Source organism: Gymnogyps californianus, chromosome 1, assembly GCF_018139145.2.
Source record: "Gymnogyps californianus isolate 813 chromosome 1, ASM1813914v2, whole genome shotgun sequence".
Lineage (NCBI taxonomy): Eukaryota > Metazoa > Chordata > Aves > Accipitriformes > Cathartidae > Gymnogyps > Gymnogyps californianus.
Window position 1 is genome coordinate 84,844,614 of NC_059471.1, and position 27,189 is coordinate 84,871,802.

The window sequence follows — 27,189 nt, forward strand, 5'->3', positions numbered from 1 at the left end:
TGCCAGTACTATTTTTGCTCCTTTTGTGCCAGTACTTTCTCCTAGTGTTTCCAGCCTTTATGGCTGCCATCTGCCCGGGAGCTAGAGAGAACATGCCCGTTCTGTGTCCGCCCCCCCCCCCCCCCCCCAGTTGTACTTAGGCTCAGGTTCCGTGTCACCCCAAGTGATGTCTCATCTTATGTCGAGGATTCAGATGAACAGGTGGATTATACTTGGCACAACAAGCAGGTGAGCCCCTCACACATAATGTGCCATCTCAGCATGTCGCAATTAATAGCTACTTCTAAATTAAATATCCAACTTCATTGCCATTTGCTCATTCCTCATTTGTTTGTGAAAGGAGGCATTAGTTTCTTCACTCGTGTTTAACAAGTCTAGATCACTTAGCAGCGGTTTCCCTTCAGGAAGTTTCACTGCTTGTGGTGCAGGAACTGCCTGCATTGCACTGGCGCGCAGGAGAGGCTGCCTGCCTGATTCTCCTTTACAGCGAGGTTATGTCTTAACACACAATATTTCTCTTGCTGTGGATATATCTCATTAATTATCTCCATATCTATTCCATTGTTAATTAAGAGGATCATGTCACCTTTTGAAAGTATTTACAGGTTTTTGTTTATGCATGTTTATCTTTATAAAATTCAGTGGTTTTTATTGTGAGTAAAAATGAGTAGTAGACTTTTCCTAATTTCTTGCTATGTTTCTGCTCACTGTTTTTTCTCAACTTGGAAGGAAAGTTTACCTATTTTCAAACTTTCATGACAGAAATGCTTGCAGGGAAATACTTGTACAAAAACTGCACAACTGTTTCCAGTGGAATTTAAAAATAACAAACACCACCATTCATCTCATTGCAGAAGCGTTTCTGCTGATACTAAATCTTGGAAAAAATTATTTAACAATATCTGATTATGAGCCAAACTTTGCTTGACCATGTACCTTTTGACTTTGTAAATGTGTTTGAGGTCTTAAGCTAAACAAAATGTTTGTGACGTGGTTTGTTTGAAAGACTATTTGGAATGCAAAATAATTTCACAGGATGTGAGATCTTGTATGCTTGCGTTTAACCAGCCTGCCCAGTCTAGAGAGAGCTTCATGCATGTTCGGAAAACACCAGGGCTGAGCTTCTGCTGAGAAGCAGGACACGAGCAATGGGCCATACACACCTTCATCCCTGTAGCCCTGGTCAGCGAGGTCTGAACGTTTCTCCGCCCTTTGCTTCATTACTGCCTCTGCTACTTTCAGAGCAAGAAACTGGTGGGGAGGAGCACCAGTCTGGAGTGATCTAGGAAGAGGAAAGGGAAGAGGGCTTGATCATCGGTAAGAGAGGCTGCACAGTGAGACGGGACTCTGATTGTCATTTTTACTTTTCAAGGTGTGGCAGGGAATAAAAGAAAGGATAATCAGCAAAAGCATGTCTGAGGTTTTTGTAGATGTTAGGTGCCACTCAAAGTTAATGATGTTTCTGTAGTTTTTTCATGAAACAGCAACTGAGGTAGGGACCAGTGGACACAGTCTGGTCTTACAGTACTTAGGACTCTTGTCCTAAGAGTTGTCCCTGAGGTGCCGTCCCTCCCTTGCTCCTGGCCTTGCACACTGCCTTTTCCATAGGAAAAAGGCAAGTGGCAGCGTGAGCACTGCGTAGCACTTTTCATGGGCCAGTGGTAGCATAAACATTAACTGGTTCAGAAACAACCCGTGCCCTGACTAGCTACCTGACGGCTGTGTCAGCACGGAGAAGGGGCTGAGCTGTGTCAGCGATACTGGTAAGACCCGTGAAAATCAGAGGCTGGGAAGTGCATTTCTCTGACACCTCTGCCCTTCTTTCAAACCAAATGGACACCAAAGCTAATAGGCTATGAAAAGTATTGGGAAGAGGCTTTGGTGCAGTGTGATCACATCAGCCTCATCTTTATAGGAGGCTGGATTATCTACAGGCGTGGAAAGGACCTCGGACCATCCCTAGACACCCTCTCCTGTCCACAGCAAAATCCCATTTCTGTATTATTCTTGAGCGATTTGTTAATCCCTGGTGATAAATCTGTAACTTTTATAGGCAATGTACTCTACTGCTGCCTTACCTTTAGATTTAAGAAGGTTGTTTTTAAGCCTTATGCTGTTTATGGCCGATCCACAGCGGATATGAAGAACAGATTATTCCTCTCCCTTTTCAAGCCAACTGTTACCGTGCCTCCTTTTAGTTTAATGTTGCAAACTGTCATTTACACGTTTGCACACTTCTGCAGCGAGTCTTGGGGAAAATGACAGTAGAGAAAAATTTTTCCTCAAGAATCTTGAGGTAGCGTTTGCTAGTAAGATAGATAACAGTACAAATGGTCGCATCAGACGTAAGAATAAAAGCCGTATGGGCGTGATTCTTCAGAGAAGGGGGAATTTCAGTGTGGCTTTCCTTTGGGCTCTGAGCGGGGACTCCCTTGCGCCTGAGGCACGCCGGTATGTTTTCAAAGGCCCCTGGGGAACTGCAGTGCCAGGAGAGGTCCTCCCTATGGACAGGGCTGTGCTACCCGGTCACGGGTCTGCTGTGTGCCCCGGTGGTGCCGCTGACCACAACCCCCAAGGCAGCCAAAACGCACTGACTGACTGCAGGATCTTTACTGTCCATCAGTGAATTGTGTCTGGGGTCGTTGCCTGCCCCGAGACCTCCCCCTCGCCCCTGCAGGCTAATCTGTAAAGAATTCGTGAAGATTTTGATGTTCATAAAAACTTCTTAGTTTCCACCAAGGCAGGCTTGAAGTTAGAGTTCCTACAGATGCATTGAAATGGTGGATTGTATTGCATGGTGTGTTTGCCAGTGTTTTTTTTCTTTCCTTTAAATTCTAGTTTTGAAAACATGGTTCCTACTGCTAGTGGCTTCCTCTTGTGGTCACGTACGCTTTTTGCTCCTGAAACCAACCTTGGTTGTGGACCAGAAAAGAAGGCCTCTTATCAGAGGCCAGTTTTCAAAGGGCCCTCGTTGGAAATATTGGCACAACTCTGTAAAAAAAAAAAAAAAAAAAAAAAAAACAACAACCAAAAAAAACCCCCCAAAAAACAAACCCCAAAAAACCACCACACAAACCAAACACAAAAAACCAAAAACCTAGCTCCTCTCTAAGGGAATGAATTCACAGTAAATGTTTTGTTGAGTAGGAAATGTTTCTTATTCATTCCTTGAAAATCGAGCCATATATGAAGTTCATGGGGGCAAGATAAGTTGGATGGTTGCCATCTTACATGCCTGTCAAGACTTATAGAAGATCAGCAATTACTGTGAATACAGTTTCATTACCGAATGCTTAATAAGGAGACTTAGAAAAAATGTTAAATTCTTGAATGGTTTGTTTTGTTACCTTCCATTCTGCTCCTCTGGGACTTCTATTCTCAAAGTTTCATTAGACGCCAACTTGTTCAATGTGTTGGTTTTTTTTATATGCTGCACTCTCATCTGTGGGCCGTATTGTAGGTTTGGACCTAAATGGGCTGTAAATATCTTGTGCAGGAATCCAAGTCGAATCCTTTCCAGAGTTTTTGTAGAAAATCAATTTCCTGTGGGGAGTGTCAAGACTTTTTAAGGTTAATACTCCATGGAAATGCCTCCAGCTTTTTTAGCAAGCTGGAAAAAAACAAATCTGGTATTCTTATGCAATCCGAATTAAATTTGTACTCTTGATGTGCAATAAGTAAAATTATACACCTCATTAAAATTTCTTATGTAAAGGACAAAAGGTTTTGTATTCTTTCAGTTTGAATTAATTCCTTTTGACATTGAAGTATGGCGCCAAAGGTTTTCAGTGTTGTGAGAATTATTATTACGAAAACAGTTCTGAGGGATTTAAAAACAATGAGAGCCTAGGGTATGGTGCCCAAATATTGTGACATTAAAAAGAAAGGTACAGAATACAAATATATTCCATTATAAACTGTAGTTTAATTGGATCATTTGTGCATGACTTGTTCATTGTGAACAAAAGGGTTTCTATATTTCTGAATCTGGAAGAATGAAACATACAGGTAAACAAATAGGTTTCTAAAAGGGCATGGCTATTTTAAGAAATCAGTGTTATTTTTCTGAAAAATAATTTTAAAAATTGTTGTTCCCAAACTGTTCGTGTTATTTTTGTGGTATTTTGCATGCTTTTGCTGTTTAATGAACATTTGCAATTGTCACAATTTTTCCATAATTGTTTACAAAGGAAGATATAAATAAACAGTAGACATATATTTCTCGATGTTTATTTGGGAGAAAAAGATAGCACAGTTTGTCTTCATTTGTCAGAATTAAAATCACCTGGTTTTGTATGTACCTCAAGATCACCTGAATCTATAGGCATACAGTTCTTCAACACTCTATTTTATCTGTTGGTAGTAAATACCTCCTTTATGCTAGTAAGGTACGTACCGTGCAGAGATTCAGAATTATTTGTGATGTCAATCCCAAACATGGTTTTGAAATTGTAGTGAATTTATGCAGTGTATCTGCCATACATGTTGACAAAAGGGCCCCCCCCCCAATATTTTAAGAATCTGTACTCACCAGAAACTTTTCAGAGAATTAGGAAGTTTACATTTTTAAACTGTATAATGCACAGTGCTGTATTTAATTTTCTTGTTACTAGTTAGAGCAGGCAAGTTGTTTTAATTCAGAACTAACATTGTAGCACAGGTTATTTTAAAAATCATTTTACCTTGATGTAGCATTTTCTATAGAATCTGCGACTCTTTCAGATAGAGTGTTATACACTAGTTTGTTTTCAGAAGAAAAAGTGCTTGTGGGTAAAAGTGTTGAGCTTTTTTCTGCTTGAAACAATTGTTGTTTCTAGAGGCTGAGAATGCTTTATACATGTGTTATAGAACAATTTTCTTAGAAAGTTAGTGTGGCTAAGACGTTGAAGAAAGACAAAACTCCCGTTCGCACTCGTCAGCAGTGAGCCCACAACTGTGGTGAGAAGCAGGTCACCGATGGAGGTATTTTTTTTGGTTACTTGGTGGATGGGTCATACAGGAGAGCAGATGTAAAACTGGCATTTCTCCCCTGCCCCTATGCAAGTCCCAGCAACTTGTAAGGCCAAAAAAAAAAAAAAAAAAAAATCTTCCCTCAACTCTTCTTCCCCTCTTTCCTCCCCTCAGCCTACCCCCAAACCAGTGATGAAATGCAATCTAAATTTATTTTAAGTCTTCACATGTGGAAAAAAACACTCCCACTTTTTGACTGAAGACCTAGTTTCAACAGCAAAATAAAACTAAGCCACAGTTGAAAGATTTCAAGTGAAGAAATGTAGCAATAATGTTTTTTTCTGTTTTATTTTAATATTTTTCTGTTATATTTAAACTTGCTTCTGTAAGCTGTCAATAGTAAGAACATCTGAAAGTTAACTTCCCACTATAAAATAAAACTTGAGACACTCCAAGTTCTTGCCACTTTCTGTGGCAACACTCTTGCCGGGCAGCAGCAGGTAGGTAGAGCAATATTTGTTAGGTAGGAGCGGAGTGAAGGGGAGTGTTGGAAATAGGACTTTCCTTGTTATCTTGCTTCTCATGCTTAACAGAGTGGTTGTTTGTAAGTCTACTAAGCCAACAGATCCCTGTGCAAAAGCACGGAGGGAATTAAAAGCTTAAGCGGTTCCTGCACTCTCAGGAGTTCAAATGGTTTAGGCAAGGAAATAGGGGAAAGAGTATGTATTTGTTAAGTACTAATGCTTTTGCTTGTTCTCAGTTAGACTCCAAACTAACAAAGCAGTTAAGAAACTTGGGGGTTTTCAGCCCATGAGCTTTCCTAGTGAATTTGCATAGGGCTGTTTAATGTGAATCTCAGAGAGAGAAATCTTTTGAATTGTACAGCTCTTACAGAAGAAAAGGATTTCCAGCTCAGTCATACAAAGAGTACGTGCTTACTAAAATATAAGTTTATTAAAAATCTTCTGTGATTTTGCTCTTTTTAAAGCTGCTGCACTTTGGCCCCCTTTTGTGAATGTGTTGTAGGGTTTAATTGCATGATAAACTATTTGCTCTTCAGGACTCCTGTTTCATTTAGGGCAGAAATTGTGCAAAGTGTAAGGCAGAGGGTTAGGAGAAGGAAGAGAGGCTGCTGCCTTTAAGACATGAATTGGCACGCAACACAAGCTCAGTTTTTGGTATCCAGCTTTCATTTACTTTAAGCAATAATTTGCCTGAAGACTTCTGCCTAAATATAAAACTTACCAGTGTTAAAGAACAAGAAAGAAAATAAAGCAATTGAAAGGAAAAATGATTGCTAAATAGTTCATTCACTGTCCTGGTGCATAGGCTTAATTTTCAATACTGAAGCAAAATAATGCTAAAAATGGATAGATATTTAGAAAAGCTGCATGTGACAAGCTTTTACAAATCCTTTTTATTCTAATATGTAGTAATGTGTACAGATGTCTTTTTGTTTTTCTAGATTAACTCCAGAAAGTCCTGTGAAAGTCATAAAAGCCTCGCAGCTAATATTTTTAAATACCTTGTCTGCTGTGTGTTTTGTCCTAATAATGGGGGTATATTAAAATAAGCATGTTGTTAGTTGTTGCATTAAGACCAAAGAAATGAGAAACTCTGAATAATTCAGCACTTCAAATGGATCGTGAGCTTCTCTTGCACACACCACTGTGCTGAGAGCTGGAGAAGGTGTTTCGGCAGCAGCTGCGGGTGGAACCAGTACATGGCCACTCTTTCCCAGTGCATCCAACTCTTTCCCAGTTCATCTCCACTGAGCTCCTTTTCCTTGAACAATGGACCAATGCAAAATAATTGCTTAATATAGCTGTTATTAAAGCAGACTGTAAATACTGAGCATGCAACACAACAGACTTTGTGAAGAGAAGCATGGAGACGTCTTCCTAAGGCAAATGCAGATTGATCGCCCTGTTTTCAGATATTATTCAAATATGGGTGATGCTCGGTTTCTGAATTGTCCCATTTGATTGCAGGAGGATTTCTTGCAGGCTTAAAGATAAGCACTAGCTCATGTACCTTGTGTGAAATGAGACCTGGATCACAAATAGCTATGCTCATATCCTCATAAAATTGGCCTGTGGAAATGAAAGGCAGGGATAGAAGCTTTCATTTGCTTAGTGCAAAAATGGCAAAATGTTACTTGTGAATGTGTAGGAGGAGGAAGCACAGACATAGGAATTATTTTTGAAACGGTTGTAGTATTTTGTGTAGAAAAGAGTGAAAATCTTTCTTAAAATCAGTGTGTGTGGTGTTTCCACTATCAGAAGAAAAGTGCTAAAACTTTATTGGACATTTCCTTCTTGCTTTGCAGATAGTAGTATATGTCTCTTGCAGTGATTGCCTTTGGAGATCTGAAATCAGCATGCAATAGCAGCCACAGATCACTCTCCATTTTACCCGTCTCTTCAGAGTCAAATAAATCAGCAGTCTTTTCACTGCCCAATGTGTTAAGTTCTTCCTTATTAATTTGCTATTTTGAGCCATAAATGTTTGTTGAAAGTTGTGCCAAGAACTTAGAAATTAAATGGGGATTTGCATACCTATTGCAAATCTCAGCCTTTGGATTGCTCCCCTCAGCTGTGCAAGCCTGTGCAGTTCCCTGGTGCAGCGCAGCAGATACCCTGTGTGGAGAAAGGGCTGTTAAAAAGATGCTTTCAGTATTTGATTGAAGTCTTAGAAGTCCAAAGCAATTTTTGACAGTCTCTTGCAAGCGCAAATTATGCTATCATTATCTTTATCTGAGGACGGGAGAGAAAAGTTGAGCGGAAAGCGCTGCGGCAGTGATGTGTGATGGATCGTGCAGCATCTGTGATAGATGAGAAATAGGCTGCGCCATTAGTGACTTTTGTCTTTCCAGAGTGAACCAGCCTCAGCTGTTCCACACAAATTGCCACTGACTTGGTGGTTAGAAAATTCTTTTACAGAATTTCACTCCAGACTTACCTCTCTGTCAGTGAATTATGCCCATTTCAGTTGAGTGCAATGTTCCTAATAACATGTCAATTAATTTTAAATTGCACAAATCTTCACTCTGCTACCAAGACTTGGAAAACAAGCTTCATCAATTGGTCCCTCTGGGACTTTGGAAAAGGCATAATTTAAAGCACTCTGTATGACTTTTGGTCTCCTTTTTTTAATGTACAAAATTTGATTCTATAAGTGGTTTTGGATTTTAAAAAAAGTGAGAGTAGTTTTGCTAAATAGTTTGCTGAATCTTTAAACCCATGTTGCTAAAAGTTAATGCTGGATAATAATCTCTTTGTGTAGTACTATGGAAGATTTTGCAAGAGAGCTGTGATTCTTAAGTGCTGTATTATTTATTTTTGCATATTATGATATTTGGGTCTTACAGGTGTTTTAAGCAATTAAAGATTAAGGAGGAAAGGCTAATGGAAACAAGCATAAAGGTGCTGCTGAACTGAATGTTTAAGCACTCATCTGTATTGCACTGGCCAGAGTTAAAAAATCTGATGATAAAAGGTGAATGATATAAATTATATGTTAGACATCAATGTGTAAGAAAAGCTTCTTATTTTTCTTTACTGGAACCATGGTTCACTGAAAACAAATAGATCCAGAGGGCTTAACCTGAGTTTTGTCTTGTAGAAAAATCTTGCTGTGAACAGTCTTGTATGGGAGAGGCCATCCTGCTTTGATCCATGTGCCAGGCTTTCTGCAGTGAAATCCAGAAACCTGCAGCTAATAACTTTGCTGCTAGATTTTTTTGGCCAGCTCTGCTACATATCAGTCACCGGTTGGGTTTGGGTCACTGTATTTTGGTGAGGTCTGGGAATGTTTCCCAGGTGCATGCCCTGGGAATGCCCTGTGCATGGAATCACTGGGAGGTGCTCCAGGAGCCTGCCTGTCCCCCAGCCCTGGCCCTGGGCTGCCTGCCTTCTCTGGGAACCAGCCGTGGCAATGCCGAGCGGGTTTTCGGCAGGGCGGCCTGCGGATCCCGTGGGTAGCCGGAGCTAATGGCAGTCATGCAACCTATCCGCAGCGCATCTGCAGAAAATTCAAATTTCAGCTCAGTTTACAGTCACCACCTCTGCTTATTTTTAAAGACTGCTCTTATTTCTTTCACTAATTTTTGAAGGCGGTCACCTCTCCTGCATTTTAAAGGGTTTGTCCCAAAAGTCATGGGAAAGATGAATCAATTAATCGCATATTTTTTTTTTTTTTTTTTTTAGAGCAAAGCTGAGCAACGTTTGCTTTAACCTTTTGTCTAACCCTTTGTCTGCGTGTCTCCAAGTGAGGGGCTTTCCAGACTGCTCTGAAAACCCTCACTGGGGACGTGAGCCCACAGAGGGGGAAGGTCTGCGGCCGGGCAAGCGCTTTCGGGTACTGCCCTGCTGCTTGTCCCCTGAGCTGCCAAGGGTCTTGTGGGGGGGCTTCAGCGCTGGCAGAGCGGGAAGGAGAAGCAGGTGTCTCTTGAGCTTTGGACAAGGATTTTGTAAGAGTTTGTGGGAGGAAACCTGAAGGACGGCTCAACGTGCTTGCAGTTGGCGGTGCTGCTGCTGCTTGTGGCCAAAAGAGCTTGGCCACAATGAGGTAAAATACTCACGATGGCCGAGAGGAGAGTTTTGATTACTGCCTCTCCCAGTGGCCGGAGTGGCTGTGTCTGAGCCATCTCTGCCTATGGCATTTTAGTTTCCCAGACTACCTCATTAGTTGGGGTAAAATCCTGTGTTCTAGATTTCAAACGGCAGAAATTCATGTTTACGCAGAAACTTCAAAGCCGAAAGATTCTGAATTTCCTCACAGGCCTTGTACCGTAGTGATGTGAGTTGTCACTGAAATGTGAAAGTGTAAACATTGATGTTCTTCTGTAATCTTTCTCATCAACTTTAGGTATCCTCTGTGTTCGATCTCGTCATCTACAACCAATTTGATTCCATAGATGTACTGTGAGTTAAACCGTGGCCCGTGGGGCTCAGCAGCTGAGTGTGTTGTCCCCGTGCAGAGGGGAAATGAGCAAGGTGCCTTGTTTGATTATGATCCGAGATGAAGAATTTATTTACATCTAATTTGGCTGAGACGTGTGACTGGGTGCATCAGGACTGCAATGGTGGCTGGAGGGGTTGCATCCCATCAATAAGTAGAAGCGCACTCGCTGAGAAGAAAAGGCTGTTCACTTTCCAAAATAAGTAGAGAAATGTTTTTGCCTGGATATGTAAAGATAACAGTAATTGTCATGAGGTTTGCTGTTGGTTGCTCTTGGTATGCTTTCAGCTGTGAAAACGCCTACAAATGGAACAGATCGTAAAGTTATCCTGGCATAGCATCTGAGAGTGAAACTCCTGAAGTATTTCCTTGTTGTAGTTGCAAAGAAATGTGGAAATAATAAGGCAGCTGTTGTAGAGGCAGCAGAAGCGGACTGCGGTACCGTCTGTAGGCAGTCCTGTAGACCTCTCAATGGTGATGGCAAGTTAAAATAGCTTTGTTTTCCGGGATTCAGCCCTAGCAATGCAGTGTACTCAGACAGAATGAAGTCTTTAAACATTGCCATCGAATGAGAAAAGAAAGATTTAACTGAAAAGGTCCATATTTTGGGTAGCCTTGGCTTGAGTTTAACAGTGGAAGTATCAAAAGAGACTTCTGATAGCAGTTAATTTTTATACATTTGCAAAGGAGATCATGTGCCTTTCTGCCCGTTTTCCTCATTGTACTTTGACTTTAGTGTTTATCTAGCAGTTGTTTCCATTGTTTTTCCTTAGGTGCTAAAAGAGTCTCCAAATTTGAGAAGATATTTTCATTGTCTATCCATAAAACATTATGGTATGTCCACAGGAGATGTTATCTCCTTACTGCTAAGCTCAAAGCTTGTCACTTTTTCAGCCATTTCAAGTCACTTTTTGTGCCTTAGGTGAGATTGGTGAGCTTCTTTATGGGTGATGGGGAGGTGTTTTCACAAACTGTGTTACTTATACCGAAGCTTTTTATGATATTTTAACCTGCGAACAAAGCGGAATTGTATTGCTGAGCTTCGTAAGTTAGCTCATTTATTGAAGTGTAAGTCGCAACAAAGAATTGAGGTTAGCTTCTTCAGAGGGTAAGGTAAATCCTGTCTAATGACACTTCATGATGTATAAAAATTAAGTAGATTTTTCTGTAATACACATTTGTTTTGTATAAATAATACTTAAACTGGATTTTGACTTCAACAAACAAAATTACTTCAACCCAAACCAGTGGGGATTTTTTTTTTCCCTAAAAAATCATCGATTTCTCAGTCCGTGGCATGCTGTTAAGATTCTGACATTTGACAAAAGGTAGGATAAGGATTCTCTGTATGAATAACAAACTGCAAGATTCAGTCAAATGTTTTTAAGCAGGCTTGAGGAGTCCTGCATTATAAACGGCTTCATGCTCTGTTACAAAATTTCAGTGTTTTCAATTTTTTTTTTTTTTTAAAACTCAGGGTATGTGTTTTAATCCATATCTGAACTGCAGCAACGAGGACACCATTCTTCCTTTTTATAAAAAAGGCCTGGACAGATTGCAGAAACCTTTCCTGCAAAGGTTTGATTGTTAAGGCTGAGCTTCAAGTTACATTTAATTTCAGTTTTGTATATATTTACAGTGTTTTGAATGGATTTTGAAAAGTAAGCATATTGAAATACATTGGAATTCATAATAAATGTCATTCTAAATAATGAACTCAAGCTTATAAATGAGTGCTATATTTTAAGTCAGTGAAAATGTACTCTCAAGATGAAAATATGCTAATGGAAATGCTGCTTGTAGAAAGTATTCCTTGAAATGATTATCAACTTGGCTGCTGAAGTGGTCTAAAATGCTAAAAACACAAGGATATACTTACTACCTTTCCCTCAAATCTGTCCTAGATAAAAATAGTGTTATCCTTTAACGTTTCTGTGATCATCCTGTATCTTCATTCTCACAGGGTGCTGGTGCAGCTCCTGTGCAAAACAGCGTTTCCACTTGAGCTAAAGAGGAACTCTCCATTCGCTCTCAATAGTAGTAAGGTTTAGATACTATTTTCAGTTCAGCCTCCAGAACATGAAAGTTTTAGGAGCAGATACGTATCTCAGTTGGCCTAGAGCCAGCCCTGGCCAAATTCTGGTGTGGATAGTTCTGTCCTGCCTCCATCAAGCTCCTCTTGCAATGTCAGTTGCTGGTAGGTAAGGGGGTTCAGGATAATGTCTCCACTGAGCGGGCAAGAGTTGGAGGGTCTGGGTTCTCTTCTCTCACGTCCTGGACCTTCTCTGTGTTATGTCCCTAGATACGTTCTTGGAAGAGAAGAGACAAGCAGGAAAATGAACAGAAATCCTTGGAATGACTAGTGCCTTTAAAGAAGCATATTTGCAATGTACAAAATGTATAGTATTAACCATCTGTAGGATGGGCTTTATGAAACTCATATCTCATGTCCAAGAGAATGAAATGCTCTTGGCAGGGACTTGCATCAGAAGAAATTCAGATAAGCCCTGTGGAAGCTTCCTGCAATCTACTTGTTTGGATGGGGCAGTGTGACAGCTCTGTACTTGCCATTTTACTTAGGACATTATGCTTATTCCCTTGCTTCTACAGTAAGATTTGAAAAGCAGATAAAACATCCATAACCCAATTCTGTGTACTCTGCAGATTTCCATGGGATTTCAGGTCTTAACAGTGATTTTGGCAAGGCTGTGTGTGCAGCGTTTCAGAGAGTGACCTGCTGAATATCTGCATTTCCATATCCAGATGCTGAGGAACTGATTACCTACAAAGAATGTGAAGCAGTTTGGTGAATAAGTGGACTAGTACTTCTATAAAAATCCGGTTTGCTTGTTGGTATCCTTATGCCAAGTTCTTAAATCTGGAGCAACCTGTTTTCAGGCTTTTTATTTTTGTGTTGCAAGTCTTATAAGCTTTATTAAAATTTCACTCATAATACTATACAAATTTATCAGCACAAGCTGTATTTATTGACCTGGATAGTTCTTTATATGAATTTGATACAAACTAGTGAATATGGAACACAGCTACAACAATTCTAGGTGGATGAATGCTGTTCTCGGAGCATTCATTTTCCAAATCGTGAGAAGAAAAAGGCAAGGAGGTTTTGAAAATAATTTGCTTCACCTCTTTGACCCCTGCAGGCTTTTTACACACTCCTAAAGGCATGTGTTTAGTGAAGATGATGCTAGGTTTTTCTTTCAAAGGAAAGACAGAATGAAGTATCAGCAAATTTATATAACAACCTCAGACCTAATTCTTTAGGCACTGCTATCGTGAAAATAATTTACTTGGCGTGGAGACTGTCAGATATTTTTCAGGAATGGTGGTTCTTAGACCTTCCAATAAGATTGACATCAGATGAAAGTCCACCTTTTCCATGTCACATGCATATAAAAGATTCACTAGCGTTTGTATATTAAAGACAAAAGGTTGAGCACAGGAGATGGGACTTCTTTCAGATATACTTCAACGCTTATAAGTGTTAGCATGCATCAGCAGCCTTTATTCCCTGGCAGAGTTTTTCTAGCCAACACTCCTTAATAATTGAAATCTTTTGATTAACAATGCTGACTCACATGTCCTGGTAGCTGCACAATTCAGATCAATACTTTTTGTAACTTGAGGTATGCTGGCATTGCCAGTCTTCCTGTTTGAAGAAAAGCACTGCATGATTTGCATGCTTGAGTTTCTGTAGGCATGTGCAGCTGACTGATGTCAGGTACAAGAGAGAGGACTTGACCGACCCTTGCACTGACAAAGTATGACTGCCCTGCTCCTGGCCTGCCTGGTCACAAGACTCTTTACTGATTGAAAACAGTTGTGTTTGGGTTGGGGGTTTTTTTGTTTGTTTGTTTGGTTTGTTTTTTTTTTTAAACCTCTGCTCAGGAATCAACTTTTTCTAGTATATAAAATACTTTTGCTGTTAGGCTTCAATGTGAGACTTAGAGTTGTTTGAAAATGGTTTTAGTGTTTGTGTCATGCGGTTCTATCCATGGCTGCATGCGTGTGTGTGCACACAAATGTGCACTGAATCATAACCCTGGTAGTTCTCGGTGTTGGCATAAAATGTTCTGCTCGGAGCTGCTGGAAAAGTGTTTCCCTGTTCCTGAAGTGAAGTGCTTTCCCCCTAGATGTGCGAAGGTGCAATGGCATGTGGAGCACCGGTGCACGCAGATGTGAGTGGTTCTGGGTCGTGCCAGGAGGAGGGAGTTTGGGGAAACCCTGGCAGTGCTATCAGCAGGTTTTTGCCTAACAGATGTGGTTGCTCTCTGCTGCTTTTATTGCTGTGTTAACTGAAGTTGCTAAGCTTTGGTAGCTTGCCTTGCGACTTAAAATTATGTTGTTCTTTAATGTAAAGCGATGATCATGCAGAGCTTCAATGATAAGAATGTTTTGTAATTAGGTCTTTCAAAATGTACTATGTATGTGTTGTCTTGTGTGCCATAAACTAAGCTGTTTTAAGTTCCTTTTGTTTTAGATGTTGGAACCCTGCTTGCTCAAAACAGCTAGATTTTTAGTAAGCATTTCAGGTGATGTTTAAGAAAGTTAAAAACAGATGTTTTATCTATTTTAGAAAGACAAGATGACAGAATAAAATAAATAGTTACAGAAATACCACTGATATAAAGGAGCAGAGCTAAAGAACCTAATCCATAGCAGAGCCTCTTCCCCTGTACAGCTGGGTACGTAACTGCTCCGGCATGTTCCTCTTCCTATTGCCTTTCCAGGCAGTAATCGTCCTGGATCCAGGATGTGTTGTTTCTTACTTTGCTTTAAATAATGAAGAGGTAGATACATAGCCCCAGGCTCCAGGTACTGTTACAGATATCTGAACAATGATCTGTTCAGAAAGAAATACCTGTTTAAGAATGTAGCAAAACTCGTCTGTAACAAGCAGATCAAAGACTCTGTAAACACAAATTAAAAATAAAGGGTAAAGTGGGTCAGATGCATGACACAATTTCGAGATAAGTTGTTGATAAGCCACTGCTGCAAATATTTGTCTTTGAAACAGCTATAAGAAGGTGGTTGATCCAGAAGGGAGCCTGGGTTGCTCCGTGGTTGAGGTCTGAGCTGTGGCGTCACGGCTGGTCGTCCTCCGGAGAGTGCTGGGTGAGGTGTGCATCGGCTAACGGCAGAAGCTTTTCAACGTGTTCCTTAAAACACAGAAGCAGTTGATGAACTGGAAAATCTTTCTACCTCCTTATAGCTTGAGCAAGGACAAGTAAAAAAATTGTGCTTTCTGGGGTTGGGCTGGGATGGAAGGTGCAGCGAGAAAATGTCCTTTAACGTAGGAGCCAGTGATGCTCATTTTCTTTTTCTTTCCGAATGAGTTGAATATGCATTCAGCTTACACGTGTTCCTCGCAGAGTCTCACAACCCGCACAGAGATTTGAGTGCCTTTGGGCTGGCTTTGCCCACAAATGACAAGCAGTGACCATCTACGTGGCAGGTAGCAACAGCGGGGCAGAACAGACAAAAACTGCGTGCCAGCTAGATACAGAGGGTGCCGTAGCAGCGTTAATAGCTAAATGAAAAAGCAAAAATACCAGCTCTACCTTTGCATTACAGCTGAAAACCTTTCCCTTGAGGCTGCAGGATGGTCATCTCAGCCTGTCCATAGGATTATGGAATAGTTGTTTCTGATTTTACCTCTTTCTCTACTTATGGAAAACAAAACTTCAGCTCTAGGCTCATGTTCAGTTCCTGAAGTTTAGCTCTTGCAATCTAAATTAGACCTGCCCAGGGTGTTTGAGAGGTCAGTGCTTTTGGAGGCTGCAGTGGAAACTTGTTTGGAGGGAACTGGGGAGAGCTGGAACAATGTCAGATTGTGCTGAGAAAAGCTGCTTCATGTGGGATGTCTTCAAGGAGCAATTACAAAAATAACACTCACTGTCAGCCGATAGAGCAGAGCAGTGAGTGGATAATAAATACAAAAATCTGCTTTGTGTTCCAGCATCTCAAGATGTAAAGCTTTTCTATTAGAAGTTCACATGAAGAACAGTAAGTTAAGAGAGCCGCTCTTCTGAACAGCTTGTAGCTACATTTTAAATTTTAATGTTGATGAATTGGAGATCTGTTTTTAAAAAAAAAAGTATATTTTTACAACCATAGAAAAACTTCTGGCCTGTTAGAAGGGTATGCAGGCATCCAGATCTTGCTCTTTCTCCCCTTCTTATGGCTGCTTGATAGGGAGGGTGGTGCGATTCGTGTACAGAACGTGTATTTTAAGGCTACCTGCTGAAATCCCGTTGAACTGAGTGGTGCCGTTCCAGGACCGACTGAGAACAAACATGAGATTAGACACTACAGCTTTCCATCCTTTTCAGAGAAATGTTGTTTTCACATGTTGTGTGAAATGAACTTTTTTCCGTAATTGGCAAATGACCTGTGAAATTGTTTCATATAAGCAGTTACACCTTGCAGTAAATTTAAACTCAGTTTTAGTCCACTCAGCATTGTGTTCTTGCTTCGCAAACCATTGAATAGATCAATTTTTGACTAATTCTGTTTATCATCCTGAGGTTAGATTTGGCAAGCAACATCTGTAACCTGCCACTATGAAAAATTATTTCCAATATGTTCTTCATTAAGCTTTTCTTCAATGTTCAGCTGTCACTGGAGGATTACAGTTTTCTGCTGAAGAATTAAAAAAAAAAATTGCAATGAAAATTGACTGTCAATAGTTCTGTATTAAAATCCCTTGAAGTATCAAGGTATGCAAGTTGTTTTGATTTACATGTGTGTCAGTTTAGTAGTGCACAAATAGAAAATATCAGTTCTTTCCTTGCTAGCTTGCTGAAAAGTGTGCAACCCAAACTGACAACAGTAAAGGATAGAAAGAATTTGTTTTTAAACATCAGTTGAATGAAAGCAGAACTGATGTTTCCCCTGTATTTCAGGGGATATTTTCATATACTTAGTTCCAAAGTGCTCTCTGTTTTATTAGAGGAAGAATCTAGTTTCAGCTTGAAAAAATATTGTATCGCATTCATAGACAATGCCTTTAATTCAGATGGATCTTGGAGACTCTTAATAGTATATCGCACAAACTAGCTTAATTTCAGTATTGCATATCACTAAATGTAATCTGCCCATCAAGAGGCTATGTGCACTGACCCTGTGAAAGGTAAAACCAGGAAACAAAAAATAATGCAGTATTCAGTTTAAGCTGCTGTGGAAATTCGAGCAGGCAGCATGTTCTGAGGAATTAATTTTGGATAAAGGCTAATCTACCACCTACCTCTGAAGCTGCTGGAGAGAGGGGCTGCTCCCGTTAGCAGCTCTAAGCACGGTCCTGATGTAGGTAGTACAAAATGCTGTCTGGAAGGAACCCAAGAGCCTCTCCTTTAACTGTACAAGGAACCTGATAAGAGTGAATGCCTGTACCTGCAATTAATCTATATGAATACCTACAATTAATTGTGTAATAAATTTGGCTGCTCTGTCAGCTTGCATCTTTTGCTCTGGCCATTAACAAAGAGATCAGGATTTAGTTGCACAAATAACACAGATGAGCTTGTGCCTACAATATATATTTCTGTTGTTACCACCAAAGAGCAAAATTACAGAGAGGCAGTTTCAGGTTGGTTGGCTGTAAGTGTGCTCGAGAAACAACAACGTATTTTTGAGAGACGGTGTATCCTTGATAAAAATTTTTAGTCTGCTTGATCGGAATAAAATGTTCATGTTTCCATATCAGGAGCAAGCAAAGCATTTACGGCATTCAGCAACCTTCGTATTTCGAAGTATAGAAAAAGATGTGGAAAACTAACTCTCAGTATCTCTTCAGGAAGACGATAGCATCACAAATCCCTGTGTGAAAGTCCTAGTTGCTCAGTGTTTCATCTTTCCAGCAGCCAGCGAGAGGAAACGCAGATCGCGGAAACGCTGTTGCTCCGTGCCAGCAAGCGTAGGATGCCCTGGCAGGAAAGCAGCCCAAGAGGAGAAAAATCCTTCTAGGGTAACACCCCTCATACACCCAGGGATTTGGCGTGCCATTTTTGCGCCACAGCAGCTGCCATCCCAGGCACTGTCTGTGGGACACGCAGGAGGTGAGCACCTGCACCCCCCCACGGGAGGGCCTGGGTGCGGGCGGGTGCCCAGCTTTTGCAAACTGCCTTATTCAGCGCTGGCTTTTTGTTTAACAAACCTCTCCCGTAACAAACCAGGGCTGCGTACCCAGATTGAATTTCAGCTTGGTTGTGCCCCTTCTCCGTCTGCTTCTCCTCAGGTTGTTGAATTTGTGCGCCTGGGATGCGCACCAAGCCCCCGGCTGGGGGCTTCGCGCGTACCTGCCACAGCAGCGTTGTCCCTGGAGCTGTTGGGCTCCGGCGTGCCTGGGCGGTTGTGCCCGTGGGGAGCCGGCTGGGCCGCAGCTGCGGTGCACGCTTCGTGTCCTGGGTCAAATCTGATTGACTGTGCTCTGTGCCACTGTGTCGGGCAGACCTGGGGCTGCCGGTGGGGAAGGACCGTGCAGGAGTGGGAGGTGTGGGCAGCAGGACTGAGTGAATTAGGAGCATCCAGGGACGAGGGGAGAGAACCTGCTTTGGAGTTCAAAAATGGTACCGATGCTCTGCCCAGCCCTTCCAAAACAGTGCTGGTACTGTGATCGGCTGTCCTGGCAGCATGCCCATGCTGCAGGCAGGCAGGCAGCCGGGCGCTGCTCCTGCAGCACAGTGGGCATCCACCTGTGGTGTCAGCTCCTGCCATGGGACCCCGGTAGGCCTCTGTTGGGGGACCCACTGGTGCCGCGGGACCCCGCAGGGACAGTGTTGCTCCCTGTGGCAGTGGGGAGCCCTCTGCAACACTGGGGTCTGCATAGTGCCATCCGCCAAGGTGGATGTGATGTGCTTGGCACCTTCCCGTGCCCCAGGCGGGCAGCTCTCCTCCAAGGAGTTGCCCTCCACCCGTTCCTCCCTCTCCGGCACACTCCCATTTTTAAATCATGCTTTGGCACCATCCATCTCAGACATGTGCCAAGTGCCCTGCGTTCCCACCAGAAAATAAAAGGAGTAAGGCCAGCAACACGGCGAGGGGCGGGGAGGGGGGGGAAAGTGTGTGGATAAAAAAAAAAGGCTAGAGCGACTTCAGAAAAAAGGTATGTAGAGGAAAGGGGATGGTAAATGCCGCTGGTTAATTGAAGCTGTCCTCATACAGAGAATCAATCTCCTTTTTGATCAAGCAGTAAAAGCAAGCTGCTTGATACATCTTGTGATCCAAGGAATTAAGCCATGCATCTCCAAAACTCGCAGGAAGAGAAGGAAGCCAGAGCTCATTCAGTCAAAGCAGAAGCCACATCCAGAGAAGAAAAAGTTCGCTTGAAGATAATTTTCTTTGATTAGTAAGAATTACCATTCCAAAACATTTGTTTTTTCAGTAATTTTTTCACCTGACATTTTGCCACTCTGTGTGTGTGTGTGTGTGTGTGTGTATGTGTGTATATATGTATAAAAATAAATGAGAAGAAATAGACTATTCGTTTGTGCTATTTGTTTATACACATGATATGGGAATAGTTTCTGTGATGCTGTTGTAGCTTGACACGGACGGAGTTTTCTGGAGAGCAGCACTTACCCATGAAGAACTGGCACAGCTCTACTGTCGTCCTGCACGCAGGCAGTGCACCTCGCCAGCCAGGAGACATTGCTAATCTAGGTGTATTTCAGGAAAACAATTTGGGGCTTCCCTTTACCTCTGGGGCGAATGGAGTTTTGTTCTAACCTCAGTGACCGGCTGAGGTTTGTTTGTGAACATCTGGGAGCTCCAGGCATGGGAGAATTGGCGCTTGTGCTTAAAACCTGCTGATAGCTGTTGCTTGTTTAGCTGTTGTCTGAGCGTGTGAACGTGGAGCTGTTTGCTTCACAGAGGTGGCTGAGTGAAGCAAACAGTGAAGCATATATAGAAATTTAGCTTCAGTGCTGAGACAGTGGTTTTTTCACAAAGAAAAGCGTCCCGCTCAAGCCGTGCGATGGGGCATTTCTTGTGTTGCATTTATGTTCCAGTTACAGTAACTGTCTGAACTGTTGTTGTAAGGGCTAATACTAAGTACAATTTTCTGTGAATACCATAGCTTCTGCGATGGAAATGTTTTACTGGACAGTGTACTTAACAAGTTATCGTTTCACCTTCTATTAAAATCCTATGTAGTATGAAAACCTGTAAGTTGTTTTAGGATAGCAGTGTTACCCAGCAACGCTTCTGGAAAGCTTAACAACTACCTACCTGTCTCTGGTATACTAAGGGGAATGTGATCAGACAGCAATGTCCTGAGTTGAAACAAATATGCTTAATAGAGAACTTTAAATACAACAAGCGTTTTGCATTTTTAGAGAATTTTTTCTTTGTTTAGTGTGTTACATTCCCTGGAAGAGTGAAATGCATTTAACCAACAACGTGTCGCTTCTCTCGTAGATTACAGAAGTTTGTGGAGCCAAGCGTGTGGGTTATTTTGGTCCTGCTCAATTTTATATTGCTTTGAAGTTAATTGCAGCAGCGCAGTCAGGGTTCCCAGTACGGATTGAGAGCATTAAGAATGGTAAGTAGCAAATTTTGCTTGCAGCGCTATGCACTTGTTTTTCACTTTCTTTAATGCTTGTCAGCTCTCTGTGGTGGTAAACTTGTCTTCTAACATGTCTATGAAACAATTGTATTTTGAGGAGCAGAGGAAGAGTAGAAGGTAATGTTACATTCTCTAAGTGACTGGTAGAAAATTGCAGTGAATTACATGTATGGCAAAGCTGAGATGACGTCCCCCTCTGGAAAAGGCATTACCAAAGGAATGGCACAAATGACAGCTGATCAGTGCTAGGGTTGCATTTCTCTCTCACCTTCAGCCTCTAATCTTGACAGCTGTGCAGAGTGGGAGCTGATAGCTGCTCGGGTGGAGGCATGTTGTGGGGGGCGTGGGCAGGTCAGGGGTCCCCCTGTGCAGGGCAGCTTGCAACACTCATCTGTTTTAGCAAATAATCCTGCTGAAATAAACGGGTAATGGTGACAAAATCATAATGCATCCTATCAGCAGGCATGAAAACGTGTATTAGATGTAATTTAAAACAGCTTTGTTCTTCCCAATGAATCGACAGTAATATTAGATGTACCATTTTTGATGGAGAAGAATGCTTCTTAAAAGAGGCTTATCAAACTCAAGCGATGAAGAGAGAAAGCAGATCCCTTTTAGCTACGAAACCTTGATAGCGACTAAATGGAAGGAACTCGATGTTCTTGCCTTGGTGATGCATGCTCTGCCTCAGCAGGGCTCAGGCTTCAAAACACGTGGCTTTTCACTTGGGCTTGAGCCTGAACAGGTTTGAACTCTTAGCTCCCTTATCCCAGGCGGGCGTTTGAACCGTGCCGTGAGGGTGTGCTCTGGGCAAGAGTGCTTGCCACCATCCCGCTGAAGGCAGCACTGCAACCAGCCACGAGATCAGAGAGGAGGTAGGAAAGGCAGGACCTACCCATACCCTCGCAATCGGGTCACTGCTCCCAGCGCAGTTTCTGCTCTGCTGTCCCTGCTCAGGGCAACGAAATGCAGAATTCACCTACGTTACAAGGCACAGGGAGGGGGTTCCCAGGTCTGCCCCATCCTGCAGGGGGGAAGCCGGGCTGGCAAGCACGTGCAGACCTGCGTGAGCTGAGCTCCCGCGGTGCAGAGCTGCCGACCAAGTGGAGGGGATGGGATGCAGCTGGCATGGTTCGGTTCAGTGCCCCGCTGGCAGGGGAGTTTAAACCAGGGGTGAAGTGGGGCGGGCTGGATTTGTCTGTCAGTTTTCCTTACAGACAGGTTGTGAGCTCTCTCTTGCATTGCCGTCCTTTTTAAGGATGTTAATTTGGAAAAAAAAAAAAACCAACAAAAACCCAACAATACCCAACAAACTAAATTAGAAACCTGAACTACGTGAGATTTACTGTGTATTTTTTACAAGTCCTGCATCTGCAAATAATCCACAAATTTCAGTGAAGAAAGGTACTTGCAGTCCTTGTATTGATATCCTGCTTGCTTACTGTTACTGAAACGCTTCCAGTGTTAATTATATTTTCTCTTGAAATGTATGAGTGCCTTTAGAGTGGGGTGAGTAACATGCACCAAACTCCAATTGATTTCTTTTTCTTCCTAGTAGTAGCTGTAGGTGTAAATGATTACAGAGGTGATATATGGCTTTGCTCAGTTTTGAGCGTTCTGTAAATTTTAATTGTATTGATCTTTCAGGGTGACTGTGCACAAAAATAAATGGTGTTTCTTCAAAATAATTGTGAATCGTCTTAAAGAGTGACAAAGTGTCACTCTTCTGCTCTGCAGAGCAGATGCGACATGGGACCTTTTGACACGGTCATCTCACCAGGCCTTGGCGTGATCTCTGAACCCTACCATTTTTAATTTGTTCCATTTATGATGGCAGCGTTGAGGATACTGTGATCCTGACTGATTAATTCATCAGTCCCACAGTTTCTGTGGGAAACTATTCTTTTCATTACAGACAACGTTTTGAAGGCAGGAAATGAGTTTGCCGCTTGCTTTAATAACATGCACAAGGCTTATTTCTTTCTCTTTGCGTGGAGAGATTATATATTAAGCTAGTGAATGTAGCTTTGTGTAACATGCACATTTTTATTAAGACATAAAATAATCACAGGAGTTCCACACTTATAAATGTTGCAAAATATAAATAGTACTCTCTTACAGATAAACTTTTCATTGGTTTTACAAGACGATACTGCTTAAAGTACTTTTCATGTTATGTAGTCTCAATTGAATTTTTCTCTCTTTTAATGAAGAATTGCCTCTGCCGCGGTTTATGGCGCTGAAAAATGACAGTGAAGTACGTTACGGGACTCCAGCAGAACTCCATGGAGTTAAATTTCAGGTTCCACATGCAACTTTGGAAAAAAATTCCTACAAAAGAACAGATGAAGGGGACAAACAGGTAACAGGCCTGTCTGCTTCAGGTCAATATGTTTTTATGCATCGTCCTTTAGGGTCCAGTCCTGTAAATGATTACCCTCACGTGGCCTTACTCAGTTTTGCAGTACTAGACAGGAGATGAACTCCTGGCGTGCAAATAATCCCTATCGGGGCTGTGCTCTGATTTTAATGCATCCCAGTTGCATCCCTGAAGGGAATTTCTCTATATGAGCTTGTATAAAGCTGTCAGCCCTGTAATATTCTGTATAAGTTCTTTCAGTGTTGTCCTCCTACTCGGTCCAGCGCTGTTTCTTGGAGAGGACTAGGGGAGGAGCAGCAAATAGAAATCTGTCTGTGAAACAGAACAGGAAAGCAAGCAATTTCTCATGGCCAGTATGATCCTTAGTCACTACAGAAATATTCAGTTGGAGAAGAGGTGTTGAATCATGAGCCACTGTTTCTGGGTGGGATAAGGCCACCAGGTTTTCTTCCTTTCTGATCTCCCCCAGGAGCAGTCCAGAAGAAATCTGCTTTTCTTCTGTCCTCAGTGAAACATCGTCCCAGCATCTGTTGTTCTGAGCTGCTAATTTAATAAAGCTGTCTAAGGGAGATTTGTATTACCTGTATTTAGGAGAGTTGAGAGCACTTATTCAGATACAAGTGGCTTCACAGTGCAACCTTGATTTTGATAATTTTCCCCAGGCCTGGCACCTTCTCTTCTGGTACCATATCAGGTCATGTTGTAAATGCCTGGTGGCAGGTGCTTTATCTTCCCATACCGTGCGCACACATTTATCACACGGTGCGTTGGTGTGAGTAACGGCGTTCCCAGCTTGTGGTCAACCAACAGGAATGAGCTGATGACAAGATACATGGGTGGAATAACAGGATGAGGAAGAAGAGCACGTATGCCTATCTGCCTGTGTGTAGTGATACTGAAGCAGAATGCTGCCCTTGAACCCCTGGCTCCATCTAGGTTATCTGTGTTGTGTTATATTTTCCTTTTTACACAGTAAACTGTTTCAGGATCACATCCTCTTCTTAACCAATCTGTAAGTCAAGGTAAAGAGAAAGCTGTAGGATAGATACCCAGTACCTACAAATCCACAGAGTGCTTAAAATAGCAAATCGATATTTTAAGTGTTTTATATGAAAAATGCTCTTCCACAAAGAATGCACTCACCCTAACTACGTGTTACATAAATTCAAAGATACCCGCTCACATTAAGCATCCTACATATACTGCTTCAGGCATCTTTTGGAAGTAAAATACCTTAAGCTGTTCATTGTAAAGCTTTGCTGTGGCATTGCCATGCTTTACACCTAGAAGGCTCAATACCAAATTCTGTCTTTACCAACTTTTGTTTTTTAAGGAGCCTTTTCTTGGAAATAAAGGGCCTCAGGGAACTACAGTGTTTGCCTTGTCTTTGTCCATCAGGCTGTACGCGTTCAGATCACCACGCAGGATTACTTGGTGGTTTTGCTATCATCTCAGAATTCCATTTTGTGTTGGTGTGTTTTTGAAATAGGAACCCAAGTCTCCACCGATGTCTCCAATCTGCTCACCTCCTGCTTCTCCATCTACTTACCAGAGAATACCCTTAAGTTACGGATATGGTAAATCAAGAAGTGGGCTGGAGCAGCAGCATGGAGGTAGGATAAAAACTGGGATGTGCACATTGTATTCAATTCTTTTTTTTTTTTTTTTTTTTTTTTATTTCTTAGAGGCATCCAGATTTCAAATGCAACTGACAATCAGCCTAATGATTTTAACATTTAATTAGACCTGTATTTTGGAAAACGATTCAGTCATCTAATTTTATTTTGATTGCTCAATCCTGTTCACTTTCTGGTAAATTACTTAGATTTATGTGTCACTGCTCACAGATAAATGCTAATACCTAATCGCTGGCAAGACTGTGTGCAATATATCCTAGTGACAGAGTGCATGATGCTTTTGGTTTCATTAGAGGGGAAGAAAAGCCTGCTCCTGATTTCAGTAGCTGCTATATTAGTTTTCAGATTGGCAGTGAACCTTCCTTTGCAGGAAAGGATAATAAGCTCTCTGGTTTTGTAATGGAAGTGACAATAGGACATGAATAGAAAAACAGTCCCACAATGTAACTTAGGCAAAACAGACAAAAATAAGGCACTGCATAGATTCTCTGTCCTTGATCTCACTGCCATTAGAGTAGGTGGCAAAACATTCTGATTTTAGTAAGAGGGTAGTGGGTCAGAAGCCAGTTTTACTAAGGCTTTACAAGCTCCTGTTAATAGTAAGTTTCCTGTGCTCTCCTAATTGCAACATCTGGTGACCAAGACGGTGGCAACAGTAGGCATTGGTGTATACTATCCCTCCATCATCCCTCCTGCTTGCAGTTAGTGTGTTTGCAGTGAGTGAGGAGTGGAGCATGCTAGTCCTTTAGCTGTTGTCCTTGTTTACAAATGAGTGAAAAAACAGAGCTATTACAACATTTTGAAACTCACTACAGCCATGATAAGAATGTGTTCAACGCTACCAAGTGCCCTTCACGTGAAAATCATACCAGTACTGAGTCACAGCCATTCATTTGCTGGTTAGGTAGACTGCTGTTTGTTCAGAGATGGGATTTTTCCCCACCCCACCCTTGGCATAACTGATCAAAACAGTGATGGTTGACTTCCGAAATAAGCAACACTAGCGAGGTTGTCTTCTGGTACAACGCATGTCCTGCTCCAGTGAAGAAGACGTGTGGCAGATAGCCCACACCCCGAGGAGCCAGGCAGGAGGCGGCCATCGGAAGCAGCTGACCGTGTTACCTGTCGTGTGCTCTGCTGTTTTCTGGGACTCTGTCCCAGATCTGTCAGTGCTGGGGGGGAGGTATTTTGAGTGTTGGGTTTTTTTCCCTCTGAATTTGGTTGCAGTCGTAACTTCAGTGAAATTTCTCATGGAGTCAGCAGCTGTGCAAAGTGAGTAGAGGCAGCAGCGTCCAATCTAGCTGTCAACTTCTTCTAAAATCAATTATTCAACTGCTTGAATTTTTAAGGTGATAAAATCGTAGAGGTGTAGAACACTATGGTTATTTTTGGGAAAGGGAATTTACTCTGTTTTCCAGAAAGGGAATGTCTTGTATTTTAAACCCAGTGGGGATACTTCAGCCAAATGTGTTCTCAGTGGCAGTAAGCGGCTAACATTTTATGGCCCATGCTGTACCAAGTGCCAGGCTAGGTGACCTACTGGTTCTTCCTGGCCTTTAAGATTAGGACCCTTCCAGGTTTGTGAAGAGCACTCGAAAGGGTGGGTCTGAAAGCCACCGCGTTAGTGTGTGCGCAGGAGGTGCTGGCGCGAGTCTGACCCTGGAACTGGACAGAGTGTCTTCAAGGGCAGCCCTTCGCACTGCAACCGTGACTATATACTCTTTTGTTTTCTTGATAGTTTTGGAAGTCTTTCTTGGTAGCGAACACATAGCGGAGTGGCCTTGTGCTTAAATCTCCTCTCCAAGGGCGTCTGTATGTTTCCCAACTTCCTTCCTGTGGGTTTTTTTTCTGAAATTAGAAGTTACTTGTACAGGCATAAAAATAGATACCAATACAGGATAAGACCACTCAGGAAAGCAAGGGAGTTAGGGGTATGATTTTTAAGGTCTTCCTGAGCTGAAAAAATTTAAGATTTCTTCGTCTCACTTTTCATCAAGAGTCTTTTAAGTTCTGTATATCTAATGCAGACTGTCTTTGTAGTGGTACATTTTAAATAGGCTGGCAGCAGCAGTTTTCAGCTCTGTAAGAGTTTGCAAGTGAGTTGCCTTTGTGTTTGCATACTTGACCTATTTTTAAAACATTGTTCTTAAATGTGCTGTTATGTCACCGCTTACTATATTTGGAATGTGACTTATTTTAGCAAAAGAAGAAGTAATTTCTTTTCTTTACTAACTTTACTCCAAATAATGCGAAATGGTGAGTCATGTATTTTGACTTTCAACAGAAATTAGGGAAGGGGGAAGAAGAGTATATGGAAAATTAGTGATTTACTGTTTGATAGCATTGTCGAAGCATATTTTTTTGCAGCTCAGTTGAATTATTTCTTCTTATTTGTAATGCATTCTTGTGCTATATATGACTATAAGTATATAAAATGTATAAACAGGCTATATAAATATATATTTTAACATGATGAACAATGATTTCTCTAGTAATATATAACTTACAGTTTCTATCAGTAATGTCTGAAGAAGAATGATGTAATGTGAAAGACAAGTATGTGGCTGGAATTTTGTTGCAGAAGACAAAATGGACTTTGATGCTATGATACTAGGTTCACAAGCTATATTCTTGACCTTGTGGTATTATTCCTTTAGCCTAGTGGAATCTTTTTGATT

At 41.7% G+C, this 27,189-nt stretch overlaps 1 protein-coding gene across 1 annotated transcript in view; it reads left to right on the forward strand.

Moving 5' to 3' along the window:
• REPS2 (RALBP1 associated Eps domain containing 2) overlaps positions 1 to 27,189 on the forward strand; it is a 97,255-nt gene that overhangs the window by 14,665 nt on the left and 55,401 nt on the right. Inside the window, exons 2-4 of the mRNA XM_050906189.1 lie at positions 20,347 to 20,470; positions 22,708 to 22,856; positions 24,364 to 24,487. Of these exons, the coding sequence (XP_050762146.1) occupies positions 20,347 to 20,470; positions 22,708 to 22,856; positions 24,364 to 24,487 (397 nt within the window). The remainder of the gene's footprint in view (positions 1 to 20,346; positions 20,471 to 22,707; positions 22,857 to 24,363; positions 24,488 to 27,189) is intronic.